The sequence below is a fragment of the Mirounga leonina genome, unplaced genomic scaffold (genome assembly GCF_011800145.1).
Source record: "Mirounga leonina isolate KUSES-001 unplaced genomic scaffold, KU_Mleo_1.0 Mir_150, whole genome shotgun sequence".
Lineage (NCBI taxonomy): Eukaryota > Metazoa > Chordata > Mammalia > Carnivora > Phocidae > Mirounga > Mirounga leonina.
The window spans coordinates 24,558,127-24,572,956 of NW_023270374.1; the positions used below are offsets into that span (position 1 = coordinate 24,558,127).

Genomic DNA, 14,830 nt, shown 5'->3' on the forward strand with positions numbered 1-14,830 from the left:
GGAATTTGCCATTTGTTGAGGTTTCGTTTATCTTTCTAGCCAAATAACACTTTATTACCTAATTTTATATTTGTAATTTTGTAGTTCTTTTCTTAAACAAATCTCCCTAAATTGTGTAAGCCTGAGGAAGTGCACAGTCTGGATCTGCCGCTGCTCAGTTTTCTCTGTGTCTTTTGCCATCACAGGATCCTTCTTGCCTTTTCCTCACTGCTCCTGCCAACACATGGTGTACAGAGCAACATAACAGAACGGCTCAGAGGACTCCTGCTGCATCCAGACAAACCTTAGTGTTTTCATTCATAAAATGAGAATAATAATAGAATCTCTCCCCCCACATAGTAATGAAGTCAAGTGAGAAAATACATGTAAAGCCTTGAGCAGTCCGGTCTAGCAGAGGGCAGAGTTAGGGCCACATCTGATATTTAGCTGGTCCTCATGGATATAGTCAGACTCCCTGTTTATGACGGTATCTACTCTGATTTGATTGGTGCCCATGCGGGAATGTGCAATCATTGTTAGCTATTGATATGTTACTAGTCCCTCTCCCACACCCGCCCAAGGTATGTATATAGTAAGTGCTCAATCATTGACAATCCAATCAAAGAATGAAAGTCACCATCTGGATTAGAAAACAGAGATTGGCTCCAAATTCAACAATGCCCTAGACCCAAACAGTGACTCACAACTATGAAATTTCCTCATCTCCAAGGGTACTTAAAGTTAACTTATTCCGATCCTTTTTAAAACTGTGGTTTTTTTTTCTTGACATATTTAAGTGTTGGAAATTGGAAAATCCACAAAAGCACAGAAAAGAAATGAACTGCTATTATAAATGGCTATACACAAATACATTGATGTTACAATTATGCATTTAATACATAGTTGTGTGTACATAGTGCTTTGAAACATACTTTTAAAAAGCTTTCTTTACATTTTCCTCATACTTTAAATGTCTTTAACTACATCATTTTTAATGACTGCATAACATTCCTCATCAGGAAGTGGGGATAATTAAAGGTACCTATCTCAAAGGGTTATGCCATGAGCACTGACAAGAGTTATGTCATGTGAAGCTACCTGGCATGTAAAAAGCTCAATAAACTTAGCTCTTCCTCAGGATGGATTTATATAACCCATCTTCTTTTGCTGAGCATTGGAGTTATTTCCATTATCTTTCTATGTTAAATAACTCTGGGCTATATTAATCTTTGTTCATATCTTTGGTCATTTCCTTAGTAAAGTTCAGGACTGCTAGGTATGCACATTTTACAACTTCCCACTGTGCAGTTAGGGGAACAGAGAGGGAAAGGGGCTAGCCCGGGCTCATACAGCGAGCTGCAAAGTCGGACCTGGAGACTAGCTGGGGACCCTAAATGGTGCGTCATCCTGTTGGGGACCAGGAGAAAGTCCTGGTCAAGGGAAAAAACTAGGCTGCTGAGCTGCGGCGGCGCGGGAAGAACAGGCCGGCGGGGCTGAGCGGGAACTGAGCTGGGCGCCGGGGCGGGGCGTTCACTCGCTGGGCAGAAGCTAAGCGGTCGCCTGGCAACCCGGGCGGCGCGGCGTTCGAACGGAAGCGAGGAACCAATCAGGATGTCCGGGGCAAACCATTCCGGCGACGGGGGGGGGGCAGAGCGACGAGCTCACTTCCCCTTCCTCTGCGCCTCTGGGACCTCCGCTCTGGTGGGGGCCTGGGGACAGTCAGGTGCCCCCGTCCATCTCGGGTGCGCACAGCAGCCCCGAAGAGGCCCCTGCGGGTCCGCAGCAGTTCCGAAACGCGTTGGGCGTGGCCATTCCCAGCCCGGGTCCGAGCTGTCAGCCTCTCCAAGGCCCGCCCGGGAGGAGCCAGGACTCGCCTAGCGCGGGCTCCAGGTGAGCGGGCGGGTGGTCTGGGGCGCGAGCCCGGGTCTGGGGGGCTCCGTTCACCGAGCGCCTGCTGTAGGCGTCCTCCCCGCGTCGTACGTGCGGGGAGGCGGTGGTACCCCATTTCACTGAGGAAAACGCTGAGGGGCAGAGAGGCAAGTGTCCTAGCCCAGCGAGGTCTGCCGCAGAATCCAATTCAGGTCCTTCAGGTCTCCACCTCGAAGTCTCCAGTCTGGGTAGATCTAGATTTGTCTTGAGAGGCCCAGACACGCAACTGGTGGTCAGCTTCTCAGCCTCTTAGCCGCAAGGCTGCTAAGCCCAGGAGCCCTGGCTGGATCATTTCCCTCCGGCCCCGCTCCCGCACCGTCCTCTGGGTGCCCCTTCTGGGCAGCTGTCTTCTCTTCTCCAGAACGCCAGAGGTTGGACTCAGGCTCGTTTGGGGTCCTTCTGCCCACGGGGTCCAGACAGTAGTGCTGTCTCTCTCAGAGGGCTGTTCTGGGGGGATCTGGCAGGACGGACATTAATGGGCTAGATGCTAGGTGGGCAGCAGGTGCTCTGGCCCTGGAGCCGCTTTTAGATTCTTGGGAATCTGCCCCAGGTTGGGGGAATGGGTAGAGGCAGCCACTCAACCTGAAGCCACTAGTCATCAGAGACTTTGGAGTTGAGGATGGGGTGCGACCCCTCCGGCTGGAGCATCTGACCTAGACCAGGCCCTGCCTCCTGGGGATGCTCTGGGAACTCAGAAAGAAAATAAGTCTTTCATTTATTCTTTCAACAAATATTTATTGACTTCATATGCCCTGCCCTCCCCCTTGTCTATTTTGTTTCTCTCGGTGGCATTTACCCATCTGATGTCCTATGTATTTCACTTATTAGGGAGTTGATCATCTTCCTCAACTGGAATGTGATAGGAGGAGGGGCTAGGGTGAGGCAAGTGAGGCCCTCGCCTCCAGGGCAAAATTGAGGGGTGCCAAAACCTCTAATCAAGATAACTAAAGCTCACAGTTATTATTTTTTAAAAAGATTTATTTTAGAGAGAGAGAGAGAAACAGAGACAGAGTGTGCGAAAGGGAGGAGGGGCACAGGGAGAGGGGAGCCCAACCCTGGGGAAGGGGGCACGATCCCAGGACCCTGAGATCATGACCTGAACAGAAACCAAGACTTGGTCGCTCAACCAACTGGGCCACCCAGGTGATTGACAGTTCTTCACTATTCGCTGTGTGTTCTGCTGGTGGAGATCAACTCACATAGCCTCTGTGGAACACAGTACAGCGTCTCTGTCACGATCACAAGCACGTCCCCAGCCCAGCTGTCCCACTTGTCGGCAACACGATGTAGGTGCAGAGACGTCACAGGGTGGTTTGTAATAGGGCAGGTCTGGACGTACACTAAGTGGTCATCAGCAGGGGCTGGCGGCTCTTTATGTACTGATGTGCCTCCACGTGTATTATTGAACAACCTATATTATTAAGTATATTAATAACATATTAGAATTAATAATATATTAACATTATTAAAACAACATGTATTACTGGGTAAAAAGAGCAAGGTGAAAACAGTACACACAGCGTGTTGCCATACCTGTAAAAAAATAGAATATATGCCCATTATTGCTTGTATCTGCCTAAAATCTCCCTAGAAGGACACACAATTGTCTGGGTATAGTGGTGCCTGCAGGGAGGGGAACTGGGTGGCTGGGGACAGGAGTGGGAAGGAGTTTATTTTTACTTCCTTCTCTTTATAGTTTTTGAATTTTGAGTCACAGGCATATAGCACCTGGTTGAAAAAATTAGATATATATAAATCATTACAGATTATATATTTAGTCATAAGATCACTGCCTTGTCTGTGATCTGTCCTTGACTTGCCGTGTGACTTTGGGCAAGTTTCTTCACATCTCCGGGCCAAGATAAGATGGTGAGCTCAGGCCTGGGAAGGAGGCAGTCCGGGACAGGAAGTGGACTTGCCCGTGAGTCTGCCCCAACCTCCACCTTCCCCATCCTTGTGAGCCGGGCCCTTCCCTGAGGCGATGCATGTGGTCTCTCTGTGTCTCCATTGCAAGTCCCTTTGTCCTCATTTTGCAACTTCAGGTACAAACCGAGGCACAGAAAGTTGGGTTGGCGGAGTTGGGCTGTCCATTGGCCGATAGGACATCAGTGCTTTAGGTGCCTGTGCCCACAGCCCTCCTTCAGCCCACTGAGATGTGTGCAAGGGTGCCCTGGGCAAGGCTGACTGCCGGCAGGCCAGGGCATGAGTGTCTGGGGAGACTCCAGAAATAGCATGGGGCCTGGCGTGGCCCTGGAGGATGCCCAGCTGGGTGTCTCTGACCCGGACAGCTGGGCTGAAATCGAGCCGGGCTGCCCTATTGGCCGGCCCCCTCCCTGCTGCCTGGAGCCTTCCTGATCCTCCTCTGGGGCAGGTGAGGGCCTCCCTGTCTCCCCCCAAGTCAGGGCCTGGCTTCTACTGAAGAGAAAGAGAGAAGCAGGTGGAAGGAAGGGGTGGGGTAGGGGTGCAGAATGTCATGAAAATTCTAAACATGGAAACCACACCTCTTGCCCCCTCAGCGAAGAATAAACAATCACTAACACCTCCTGAGCACTTACTATGTGCCATGTACTTTATAAGCATGCACTCATTTAATTTCCTCAATTCTATGATGTCAGGTAGTTACTGCTGCTATTTTTTCCACCTTACAAAGGGAAACTGAATGCAAGAGAGGTTTAGTTAACTTGGACCAGGTCATCCAGAGCAGGAATGTGAATCTGGGGGTTCTGACTCCAGACCATGGGCTCTCTTTTTCTTTTTTTGGAAAAAAATATATGACATAAAATTGAGTATTTTATCCATTTGTAAGGTACAGTTCAGTGGCATGAAGTATATTTACACTGTGCGCAAACCTCACCACCATCCACCTCCAGAATTTCTTCATCTTCCTAAATGGGAACTCCATACCCATTAAACACCAGCTCCCCATTTTCTCCTCCCCCCAGTCCCTGGAAAGCACCTTTCTACTTTCTGTCTCTGTGGATTTGACTGCTCTGGGTACCTCATGTAAATGAAATCATATAATATTTGCCCTTTTTTTCTCAATATTTGTCCTTCTGCATCTGACTTATTTCATTTAGTGTAATGTCTTCGAGGTTCACCCATGTTGTAGCAGGTGTCAGAACCTCCTTGCTTATAAAGGCTAAATAATATTCCATCCTATGTTCATCTGTCCATCTGTCTATGGACACTTGGTTGCTTCCACCTTTGGGCTATTGTGAATAGTACTATTATGAACATTGGGGTACAATATCTGTTCAAGTCCTTGGTTTCAGGTCTTTTGTGTATATACCCAGGAGTAGGATTGCTGGGTCCTATGGTAATGCCTTTTAAATTTTTCCTAAGTGCTATACTGTTTCCACCGTGGCCGCGCCATCTTATATTCCCACCCACAGGGCACAAGGATTCCAGTTTCTTCATATCCTCACCAAAACTTGATATTTTTTTGTGGTTTTTGGGTTTTTTTCCCCTTGCTTGCTTGTTGTGATATTGGTTATCTTGATGGATGTGACATGTTATCTCACCGTGGTTTGGCTTTACGTGTCCCTAATGATGCATGATGCTGAGCATCTTTCCGTGTGCCTATTGGCCCTTTGTACACTTTCTTTGAGGAAATGTCTGTTTAAGTGGCCCTGCGTGCTTAGATTTGTAAACTCTGAGAGAAGTGGGTCAACATTCTGGGTGGTGAAGTCCTCACCCAGGAGCTGGGCACCGCTGAGTCACATTCTGGTGGCATTTGTCATGCACAGGCTGGGAGAGAGGCACTGTTACAAGTCCTGTTTTACAGTTGGGGAAACCGAGGCCTGGGAAAGTTGACTATCTTACCCAAGGTCTCATAGCTAATCATGGGCGGAGCTGGATTTGAACCCCAGTAGGCTGGTCCCAGAGTCCATGCTTCAGAGGTGGCCGTGGGGCTGGAGTGGGGAAGGGCACTGTAGGAGCAGACCCCTCATGTGCAAAGGTTTGGACGTGATGTCTCCGGAGAAAAAATGGCTCATCTAGAAGTGGCCAGGGTCCAGCTTGAATGGGGGTGACTTGAGGTTGGAGGGGAGTGGGGAGAGAGGAGGGAGAACCCCTGCGGTGGGACTGGGGGTTGGGAGGAGGCTTGGTGCTGAAGGGCCTTAGTCTTTGAGGTGGCCTGGGTTCCAGTCCTGCCACTTAGTCAACGGTGTGCCCTGCACACACCTGTGTGCTTGGTCCCTGGAGGATGAAAATACAGAAATAGGAAATGAGGGATTGATAAGTGAATATCTAAAATGACAGTGTGGGATGAATGTGTGGAAGGGAACAACCAGGTGAGAGAGTTGGCGGGAGCCTCAGGGTAGTCAGGGAGGCCTCTCTGAGGAGGTGAGACCTGAAGGAGGTGAGCTAAGAGGTTCTAAGCAGAGAACAGATGGTACAAAGGCCCTGAGGCAGGAAAGACCTTGGTGTGTTTGGGAACAGCAGGGAGGGCTTTGTGGCTGGAGCAGAAAAGCCTGGAGTTCAGTGGGAGTGGAGGGCAGGGACTGGATCCTGGAAGGCCTGAGGACCAAGTGGAGAGTTTGGGATTTATTCTAAGGTGATCTGGAGCCATAAGAGATCTAATTTCTGTTGGGAAAATATTGCCATCTTGCTCCCATTTTACAACTGAGGAATCTGAGACCCCGGCCCACAGCCAGGAATGCTTCCTAAGGTGGCTTCTCCCTCTGGGGCCCAGAGAAGGAGGCTATAGAGTCTTTTGGTGAGTGGTTCCTGGGTGCAAATCCTGGCTCTGCCATTTACCAGCTACGTGACCTCTGGCAAGTGGCCCCACCTCTCTGTGCCTCAGTTTTCTCAACTGTAAAATGAGTGTAATAGGAGTACCTCAGGGTGAGTGGAGGATTCAATGAGTCAACATATATAAAGAGCTTCGAACAGTGCCAGGTACAGAGAAAGCACTTAGAAAATTTCTTCCTGTTATATTATGAAATGTTATTGTTTCCTGCTTTTACTACTATTATTGCCTAACTGAGCCCTCCCTCCCATCTTACGCCCTCCCCCCATTGTTGCCTCAGTAGAGGGCCAGGCAGAGGGACCCAGCAGGAACATTGTGGGAATGGTGGTCTTTAGGCTGGCCTCCCTCATTCCCCTAAAATCAGGCTCCAGGGCCTGGAGGAGGCCTCAGAGCTGACTCACTCTCAGGGGCAGGAGAGTTGTTCTCTGAGTCACTTCCTGTCCCCTCATAGCCCTCCATCCCAATCTGGGTGCAGCCCCCACTGGGCACAGACATGGAACTGGGACCTCTTTGCCTTCCCAGAGCTTAGGCCCGACGCTAGTGGGCACTTCATTCTCTGGGCCTCAGGATCCCAATGGAAACGTCCAATCAAGTGTGCCACCTGAAGTGACATGATAGGGCTTGGGTTGGCAGAGGAGACAATCATGTCCCTCTCAAGGATTCCTTCCTGCAGTGTTGCAGTCTTCTCATCTGTAAAATGGGGATTAAATAGTTCCTCCCCTATGGGAGGCGGGGATGTCCGGACACTTACATAAGTACAGTGCCCGGAACTCAAAAATTCTAGTTATTCTTATTACTATTGTTGCCGTTGTTACTAAATGTTCACAGCCTGCACAGGGTTTCTATAGGCACTCTCAGACGGTAAGAACTCACACTGACCTGGCCTGGAAGGTGAGACTCTCCTCAGTGGCAGAAGGGAGGGCCAGAGGGGTCCAGCAACGTGCTCAGGGACACACAGGTAGAAAGGGTGGCACTAAGGCTTGGTCTAGAGGGAAAGTGCCCAGGTCGGACTCCTCAGGGTGACTTTGGGCAACTGGTTCAGGCTGTCTCAGCCTCAGGATTTCATTAGTCAAATGCGGATAATAATAGAGTTCACCTCATAGGGGTTGTTGGGAAGATTAAAATGGGTTAATTAAAACCAGGAACAGCACTTTCTCGTGCCCGGCACAGTAGACATTAACGCGGGCACTGTGGCTGTGGGGGAGGGGGCCTCAGTTTTGCCATCTCCAAGATGGGTGCCCTTGCAGGCCGCCGGAACTGCGGGTGTGGACGGCCCCGGCTCGCGGGACAGCTTCCTGGGGTAGGTCGGGGCGGCTGGGACCGGGTCCCCGCGCCGAGGGGAGCCCACTGCCGGCGCGCCAAGGCTCAGGCTCCCGCCCCTGCCCGGCTTTCGTTCTTCCCTTTCGCTTAATACCTGGGCCGGCGGGTTCACCTGCCGGGGGCCGGCCGCCGGAAGTTGCGCAAACGCGTGTTACCTGAGCTCCCCGTGGGCCGGGCCGGAGGAGCGCTCGGTAGTGGCGAGCGCGCAGCCAGGTATGTGCGGGCGGGTGGCGCCGGGCCGGGGTAGGGGGCTGCCGGGCCAGCCCTCCCTTCTCGGGAAGGCGGGGACAGGGCAGGGGCCCGCCTTCCCGCCGGGAAGAATCCTGCCGTCAGCCCCCTAGTTTAAGAGCCAGGTCGACCCCGGCTCAGAGAGGGGCGGCGAGCGGCCAGAGTCACACAGCGCGCCGGCAGCTCGCGGCCTCCTCCGCCGCTGGGAGTCTTCAAGATCGCCCCGAAGGGGGTTAGGGCAGAAGCCAGAGCGAGCATCTGAGCTCTCCCAACCCCTAAGGCTGTCTCCAGGGAAGCAGGTGCGAAGGGGGTATGGTGACAAGGAGGAAGGCTCACGGTTGCCGCTCTGGGGGCCATTTGTGGGTAGCATTTGAAATACGTGGGTGGGGCGTTGGCGATGAGAGGAGGCCTCAGAGAGGACGGGTCCCACCCGGGGACTGGGACCCCGGCTTTAACTCGCCGGAGCCTCCACACCTCCGTTTGCCTACCTGTGAAATGGGGCTTATCAGATCAGTTTAGGATTAGCCTCTATCACGTGCCTCCTTTGTCTGCGGCTCCGACTCCGACCCGCGGTCCTGAGCGTGCTTAGAGACCCCGCCGGGGTGGGGGTGGGCGCGATCTGGGAGTTGGGTCGTCAGAGTCATGATAAAAACCAAGAGCCCAGTGTTTGGAGCGCAGCCTTTTGGTCAGGTGCTGCGAAAGTCCTCGACCTGTTTTATCTCTCCATCCTCCAAGAGACCTGGAGGCTCAGGTCTATTTTTAACCGCATTTCAGATAAGGAGCCCGAGTGTGTAAGAGGCGCAGCTGCTGGAGCGGGGCGCACAGCGGGCAGGTGGGCGAGCTGGCCAGCGGCCCCCAACCCGGGTTTGGCTCCTTGCGTGTGTCCGGGCGGCGGGGGGGAGCCCCTGCGGCCAGCAGGTCGGTGCGAGGGCGCGGGGTTTCTGCCCTGGCCCTGCCCATCTGACCTCCTTCTTCCCTCTGTTTTCCCGGATGGTGCCCGGGAGGGAATCGCCGCCGCCAACGGGTTGGACTGGTTTGGTAGGCGGAGGCCCCGGGGGTGCGGCAGAGTCTAGTTAGCTCGACAGGGCTCAGCGGGGCTGCCTTTCCAATCAGACCCTTCTTACCTGAGGTCTCCTGGGTGTCGTCCGAGTGGGGCAGCCTTACTTTCCCATCTACTCCATCTCTTCTACCTTGGGAGCAGCTCTGACTCTGGGCCGGCAGCGCCCAAGCTTCTCTTAACTTGCCATTGCTGCCCCTGCAGAGGCCTCAAACTGGGGGCTAGATTGAGGTGGGGAGAGCAGATCTGTTTGCAAACATGTTTGTTTGCTCCATCCATGCATGTTTTAAAAATTATTATTGGCGGATATGCTGAGATTTAAGACTCTAGAGTGTTCATGCCCATCTGGATTTCCAGCTTCCTAGCACATTCCATACCTACCACCTTGGACCCATATGCCTGCAGTGGGTTGGATGTGTCCCTCTCTGGTTTATCCAAGGTCTGCCCGTTCACATTTCGTCCCCATGGACACTCTAATTCAATAACAATTTATTGAATACCTATTATGTGTCGAAAGCAATGTCCCAAAACAGATTCAGTGAGCAAAACCGACAAACCCCCTGCCTTCATGGAGCCGATATTTTAGGGGAATGAGAAGAACAGAGTGTAAAATGACATAAACGTAATAGATGAGTGAATTAGGCCTCATAGGAATTTGTGTCTTATTTATCGGCTCTGGGACCTAGGATGGTCACTTCTCTAGTTCCAGTTTCTCCAACTATAAAATGAGATGACAGTGACCCTTCTCACAGGCTTGTTGGAGGATTCCAGAAGAGGATGGTGTCAAATGTCTAGCACACAGTAGGGGATCCCTGCCTTCCCACCCCGATGCAGACTCTCCTCCTGTCATTCTGGGTGACCACGTGGGGCTGTCCAGTATAGCTTTCGGCTATGGATGGACATCTCTGATCTGCACTGTCTGCCCTAGTGACCAGTATAGTGGCCGTCGAGCACTTGAAATGTGGCTAGTGTGACTGAGTGTAAGTTTTCATTTAATTTAAAGCTAAGTTGAGTAGCCATATGTGGCTAGTGGCCATTAAATTAGACAACACAGGTGTAGATGACAAGTCCTTTTGGGGATTACCTAGATAAAGTCCTCCTCTCTCATTTTACAGAAGAGAAGTTTCAGGATTTGGTCTGTAGGTTTTCTTCTAGCCCATCTCTGGGAGAGTTGGCTGGGGACACTTTGTGGCTCTAGCCCTTTCTTGGAAAAAGGATCAGGGCTGGCCTGATGCCTGGGGCACCAGGCCCTGATGCTTAGGTGATCCTGTGGACACTTGTGCACCTGGGTGTGGGCCCCCTTGTCTATGGATGCCCATCCTCTGGCTGCTGGCAGATCCAGGGTCTGCTGGATGCTCTCAAGCAGGGTTGTGTGATTGTGGGCTTTTCTGGCTTCTCTTGGAATAGCATAGCTCAGGGCTGACATTTCTAGCTGACAGGCATCCTTGGATCATTGTGGGCCTGGCACTGAAGTCCCATACTGGAAGCTGATGAGTGTCTGGACTTCACTGGAGTGGGGGATGGAGATTTTCTACACTCCTCCTCCACCAGTTTTATTGCTATGCCTGGGGCCTGGCATGTCTAGACGGGTGAATAGCACGGGACAGCTTCCTGCCTGGGTGGGTAAGGGTGGGAGGTGGTACCAGGTTGTCTGGGGGCAGTCCAGGTAGCGTGTGGGGTTGGAGCCCTTTCTCTGGGTCACCAGGTGCACCAGCACCTCCCTGCTTGGAAGCAAGGGGGCAGAGCCACCAACTTGGTGGGTTAGCTTAATCGTTGAGCTCCCTATCTGCAAAATAGAGCTGTTTTTTTTTTTTTTAAGGTTTTATTTATTTATTCATGAGAGACAGAGAGAGAGAGAGAGAGAAGCAGAGGGAGAAGCAGGCTCCCAGGGAGCCCGATGCGGGACTCGATCCCAGGATCCCGGGATCATGACCTGAGCCGAAGGCAGACGCTTAACCGTCTGAGCCACCCAGGCGCCCCAAAATAGAGCTGTTAAGGGGACCCACTGAGGTTAAGCTGGCTGGTGCCCAGCATATGGCCTGGAGCCCACTTTGCTTCCTTTAAAGCGTGCCTTGTCCTGTCTTTTCTGCCCAGGCTGCTCACGTCTTTCTTTGGCACTTTTTTATTTTCTCTCGGCCTCAGGTGGGCCTGGTCCTCTGAGAAGGGAGGCGGGGTGTGGGTGGAGTCACAGGCCCCTCAGTGGTGGCTTTCTGTCTGCTGATTGGCTCCCTTTGAACCAGGGGCGTGGCTATTACCTTTTAATAGGAAAGGCGTCTTCAGCCCCTTTCAGTCTTGGCTGAGCCTTTGTCTGAGCGTGCTCAGCCTCTTTCTTTCCTCCCCTGTAGCCGTTGCCAGCATCCAGCTGCCAACTTTCTGCCTGGATCTGTCTCCTCATTTCTCCGGTCTCCTCAGACCGAAGCCCTTGGGGTATGTAACAGCCATGCCTGTGGACACACTGACTCCAGGAGCCCGGGACACCTCTGCCCTACCTTTCCGCCTGCGGACCAAAGTCCCCGGCTACCTGCTACGGAGGCCAGCAGATGGTGGAGCCCGGAAACCTAGTGCTGTGGAGCGCCTGGAGGCCGACAAGGCCAAGTACGTCAAGAGCCTGCACGTGGCCAACACCCGCCAGGAACCTGTGCAGCCCCTGCTGTCCAAACAGCCACTCTTCAGCCCTGGGACTCGCCGCACAGTGCTCACACCTAGCCGCCGAGTCCTGCCTGGCCCTGGCCGCCGGCCCCAGCTGGACCTGGACATCCTTAGCAGCCTCATAGACTTGTGTGATAGTCCCGCGTCCCCTGCCGAGGCCAGCCGTACGCCTGGACGGACAGAAGGAGCCCACCAGGTGCCCCCAGCCACCCCTCCACGCCCGCCACCAAGTACGGCTGCCGTCCGCCGAGTGGATGTCCGTCCCCTGCCCGCCTCACCTGCCGGGCCCTGCCCATCGCCAGGCACTGCCACCGCCTCCGGCCCAGCCCGGCCCCCAGGTTTGCAGCGCTCCAAGTCGGATTTGAGTGAGCGCTTCTCCAGAGCAGCAGCTGACCTGGAGCGATTTTTTAACTTCTGCGGCCTGGACCCGGAGGAGGCCCGGGGGTTGGGTGTGGCCCACCTGGCGCGGGCCAGCTCAGACATCGTCTCCCTGGCCGGGCCCAGTGGCGGGCCCGGCAGCTCCGAGGGGGACTGCTCGCGCCGCAGCTCTGCCACCGTGGAGGAGCGGGCCCGGGAGCGCGTGCCCTATGGTGTGTCGGTGGTGGAGCGCAACGCCCGCGTCATCAAGTGGCTGTATGGGTTGCGCCAGGCGCGGGATGCCCCGGCAGCCGAGGGCTAGGCCTCCACTGGGCTCGGCATTTGCCACAGGACAGATCTGAGAGAGGCAGCTGGCCCCTGACCTCTTCCACATCCATTCCCTGGCTTGGGGCAGACCGGAGGTTGCTGCCTTGTGTGAACTTGGTATGGAGGCAGAGGCTCAGAGGCTGGACCAGCATCCGTCTGGCAAGAACTGACCCTGGAGAGAGTTGCCTTTTGACCTTGGGCCACCCACTACCCCTCACGTGTAGGGGTTTTGACATGCGTCCTGCCTGGTTCTCCTCGTGGGTTTGGATTTGGGGCACTTAGCCTTCTCCGCTGAGAGTGAGGGGCCAGAGGATCTTACTAGGCTTACCTAGTGGTTCTGTTTCCTTCTTCCTTGGCCTCTAACCTTTGCTGACTTCCTCTTCCTTTCCCAGTGGGTCCTGGTTCCCTGGGAACTTGCTCTGGGTGGAGGCAGGGCCTTGGCAGCCTGGCCTAGGTGGGTAGACTACAGGAGGGACTGGTGGGAGTCTGTACTGCTCTGACTTCCCTCCCTTTGGTTAATAAACACAAATGTTTGTTTTTCAAGGGCTGGGTCATCAGACTCTTCTGTGTTCACAAGAGGAAGGGGAGGGAGACGTCTTGGGATGGGGCCTTCAGAACTCCATAATTGTTCATCCTAGGATCTGGGAGAGGGGCATGAGTTCAGTGTTTGGCCCGGCCTGAGACTTGAGACCTGAGAGGGGATTCTCATCACCACCGCCCCCCCCCCCCCCCCCCCCCCCCTCCCCGGCTGGCCTACAGGCCTCCTTCATAAAGGAGGAAACTGGGTCTGGCCACAGAGTGAATCTGGATAGAGGCGGTACTGAGGTCTTTCCCCTGCATCAGGAAGGGACCTGCAGGAGAAAAGCTGATGGCTGCATGGATCCTTCCCATCGCTGCCCAGTTCCCAAGGGGGCAGGAAGCTCAAAGAGCACAGACCCTGAACTGGAGGTGACAGAGGCTGTAGACTGGGGGTTGGAAGCAGATCTTAGAGGAAGAGGGATTTGGGGTGGTCAGCACAAAACAGGCAGCCTTGCCTCCAACTCTGGGTGACCCGGGATAAGCCAGTCTCCGTCTCTGGGCCTCAGGGGACTGGGGCAAGGGGAAGGATGGCTGGTACTGGGCTTTGAGGTCTCAGCTCCTTCCTGTCTCCCTCCAGGCAGGTTCCCTGCTGGGAGATGCCACCTTGGCTGGTAGGGCAGCCGGGGCTAGGGCCAGGCACGCAAAGAGTGAAAGCCTGGGTGGCCTCTGCCCACGCCCGGGGTGGGAGTGGGGAAGGGCTGGGTGGTGTTTCCTCCCTCAGGCTGTGTCGGCTGCAGCACTCAGAAACAGGAAGCTCTAATGGGGGCCCTGGTGACAGGTTTGATGTAAGTTTTATTTTAAGCATAAAGAGGAGATTTCCGTTGGGCTGTTGACAAACATCCAGGTCAGCCCAGCTGTCTGTCTGTCTGTCTGTCTGACAGTGTACAATCAACCCCCAGGGGATTGGGCTGGGCCTGGGTGGTTCAGGGAAACAAGGGGAAACTGGGTTATAGAGGAGAGTGGTGTTCAAGCTCATGAGAATGGAGTCCAGCCCCTCATGATACAGATGGGGAGACTGAGGCACAGGGAGGGCTATAATCTGCCCACAGGCACTCAGCAGGTCTGACAACGCAGGAGTTGAGCCTCCTGGTCCCCAAGTTAAAGGAGTGATGGGGTCAGGAGGGATAATCTGGGCAGGCTCTGCAGAGGAGATGTCCTTTGAGGTGTCAAGGACTAGCTCCTACAGGCAACCGGGCCAGAATTCTGTGCCACGTAAGTGTTGTCCCTTCCTGTGAGCTGCCAGCATCCCAGAAACCCAAGGGGTGTGTTGGCTGCATTTTAGATCACAGGACTGGTGGAGGATGGGCCGGGAGACCCCTTGTTCCTGGAGGAGGTTGAGTGGTGGGTGCAGACCCTTCACACTCATCCTGTCACTGAACAAGTGACCTTTCCAGGGTCTGTGAACAGGAGGGGTAGTGGCTTGGGGGCTGTCACAGAGAGGGTCTGTACTCCAATCTGGGGTCACACCCCACAGTCAGTGGCATTCTGCCTTCCTGACTCTCCTCTCTTCCCTGTCCTGGGTCCTGGCAGCCTTTCCTGCTGTCACTTTATTGAGAATCTGCTGGGTGCCCAGTAGTGAGTAAGCCAGACATAGGTCCCGCTATGTTGGGTGGAAGAAAATGGGCAGCTCATCAGCAAACACATGGTCGTATAAT

General features: G+C 53.8%; 1 protein-coding gene across 1 annotated transcript; it reads left to right on the forward strand.

Moving 5' to 3' along the window:
• Positions 1–1,646: 1,646 nt before the first annotated feature.
• Positions 1,647–13,233, forward strand: FAM110A (family with sequence similarity 110 member A). The gene is made up of 2 exons (XM_035006099.1): positions 1,647–1,869; positions 11,609–13,233. The coding sequence occupies exon 2, from the start codon at positions 11,704–11,706 to the stop codon at positions 12,589–12,591; it is 888 nt and encodes a 295-aa protein (XP_034861990.1). The 5' UTR covers positions 1,647–1,869; positions 11,609–11,703; the 3' UTR covers positions 12,592–13,233.
• The last annotated feature ends 1,597 nt before the right edge of the window (positions 13,234–14,830 follow it).

Excerpts from the sequence above, each read along its gene's own strand:
- FAM110A (XM_035006099.1), top strand. The coding sequence starts at position 11,704 with ATGCCTGTGGACACACTGACTCCAGGAGCCCGGGACACCTCTGCCCTA.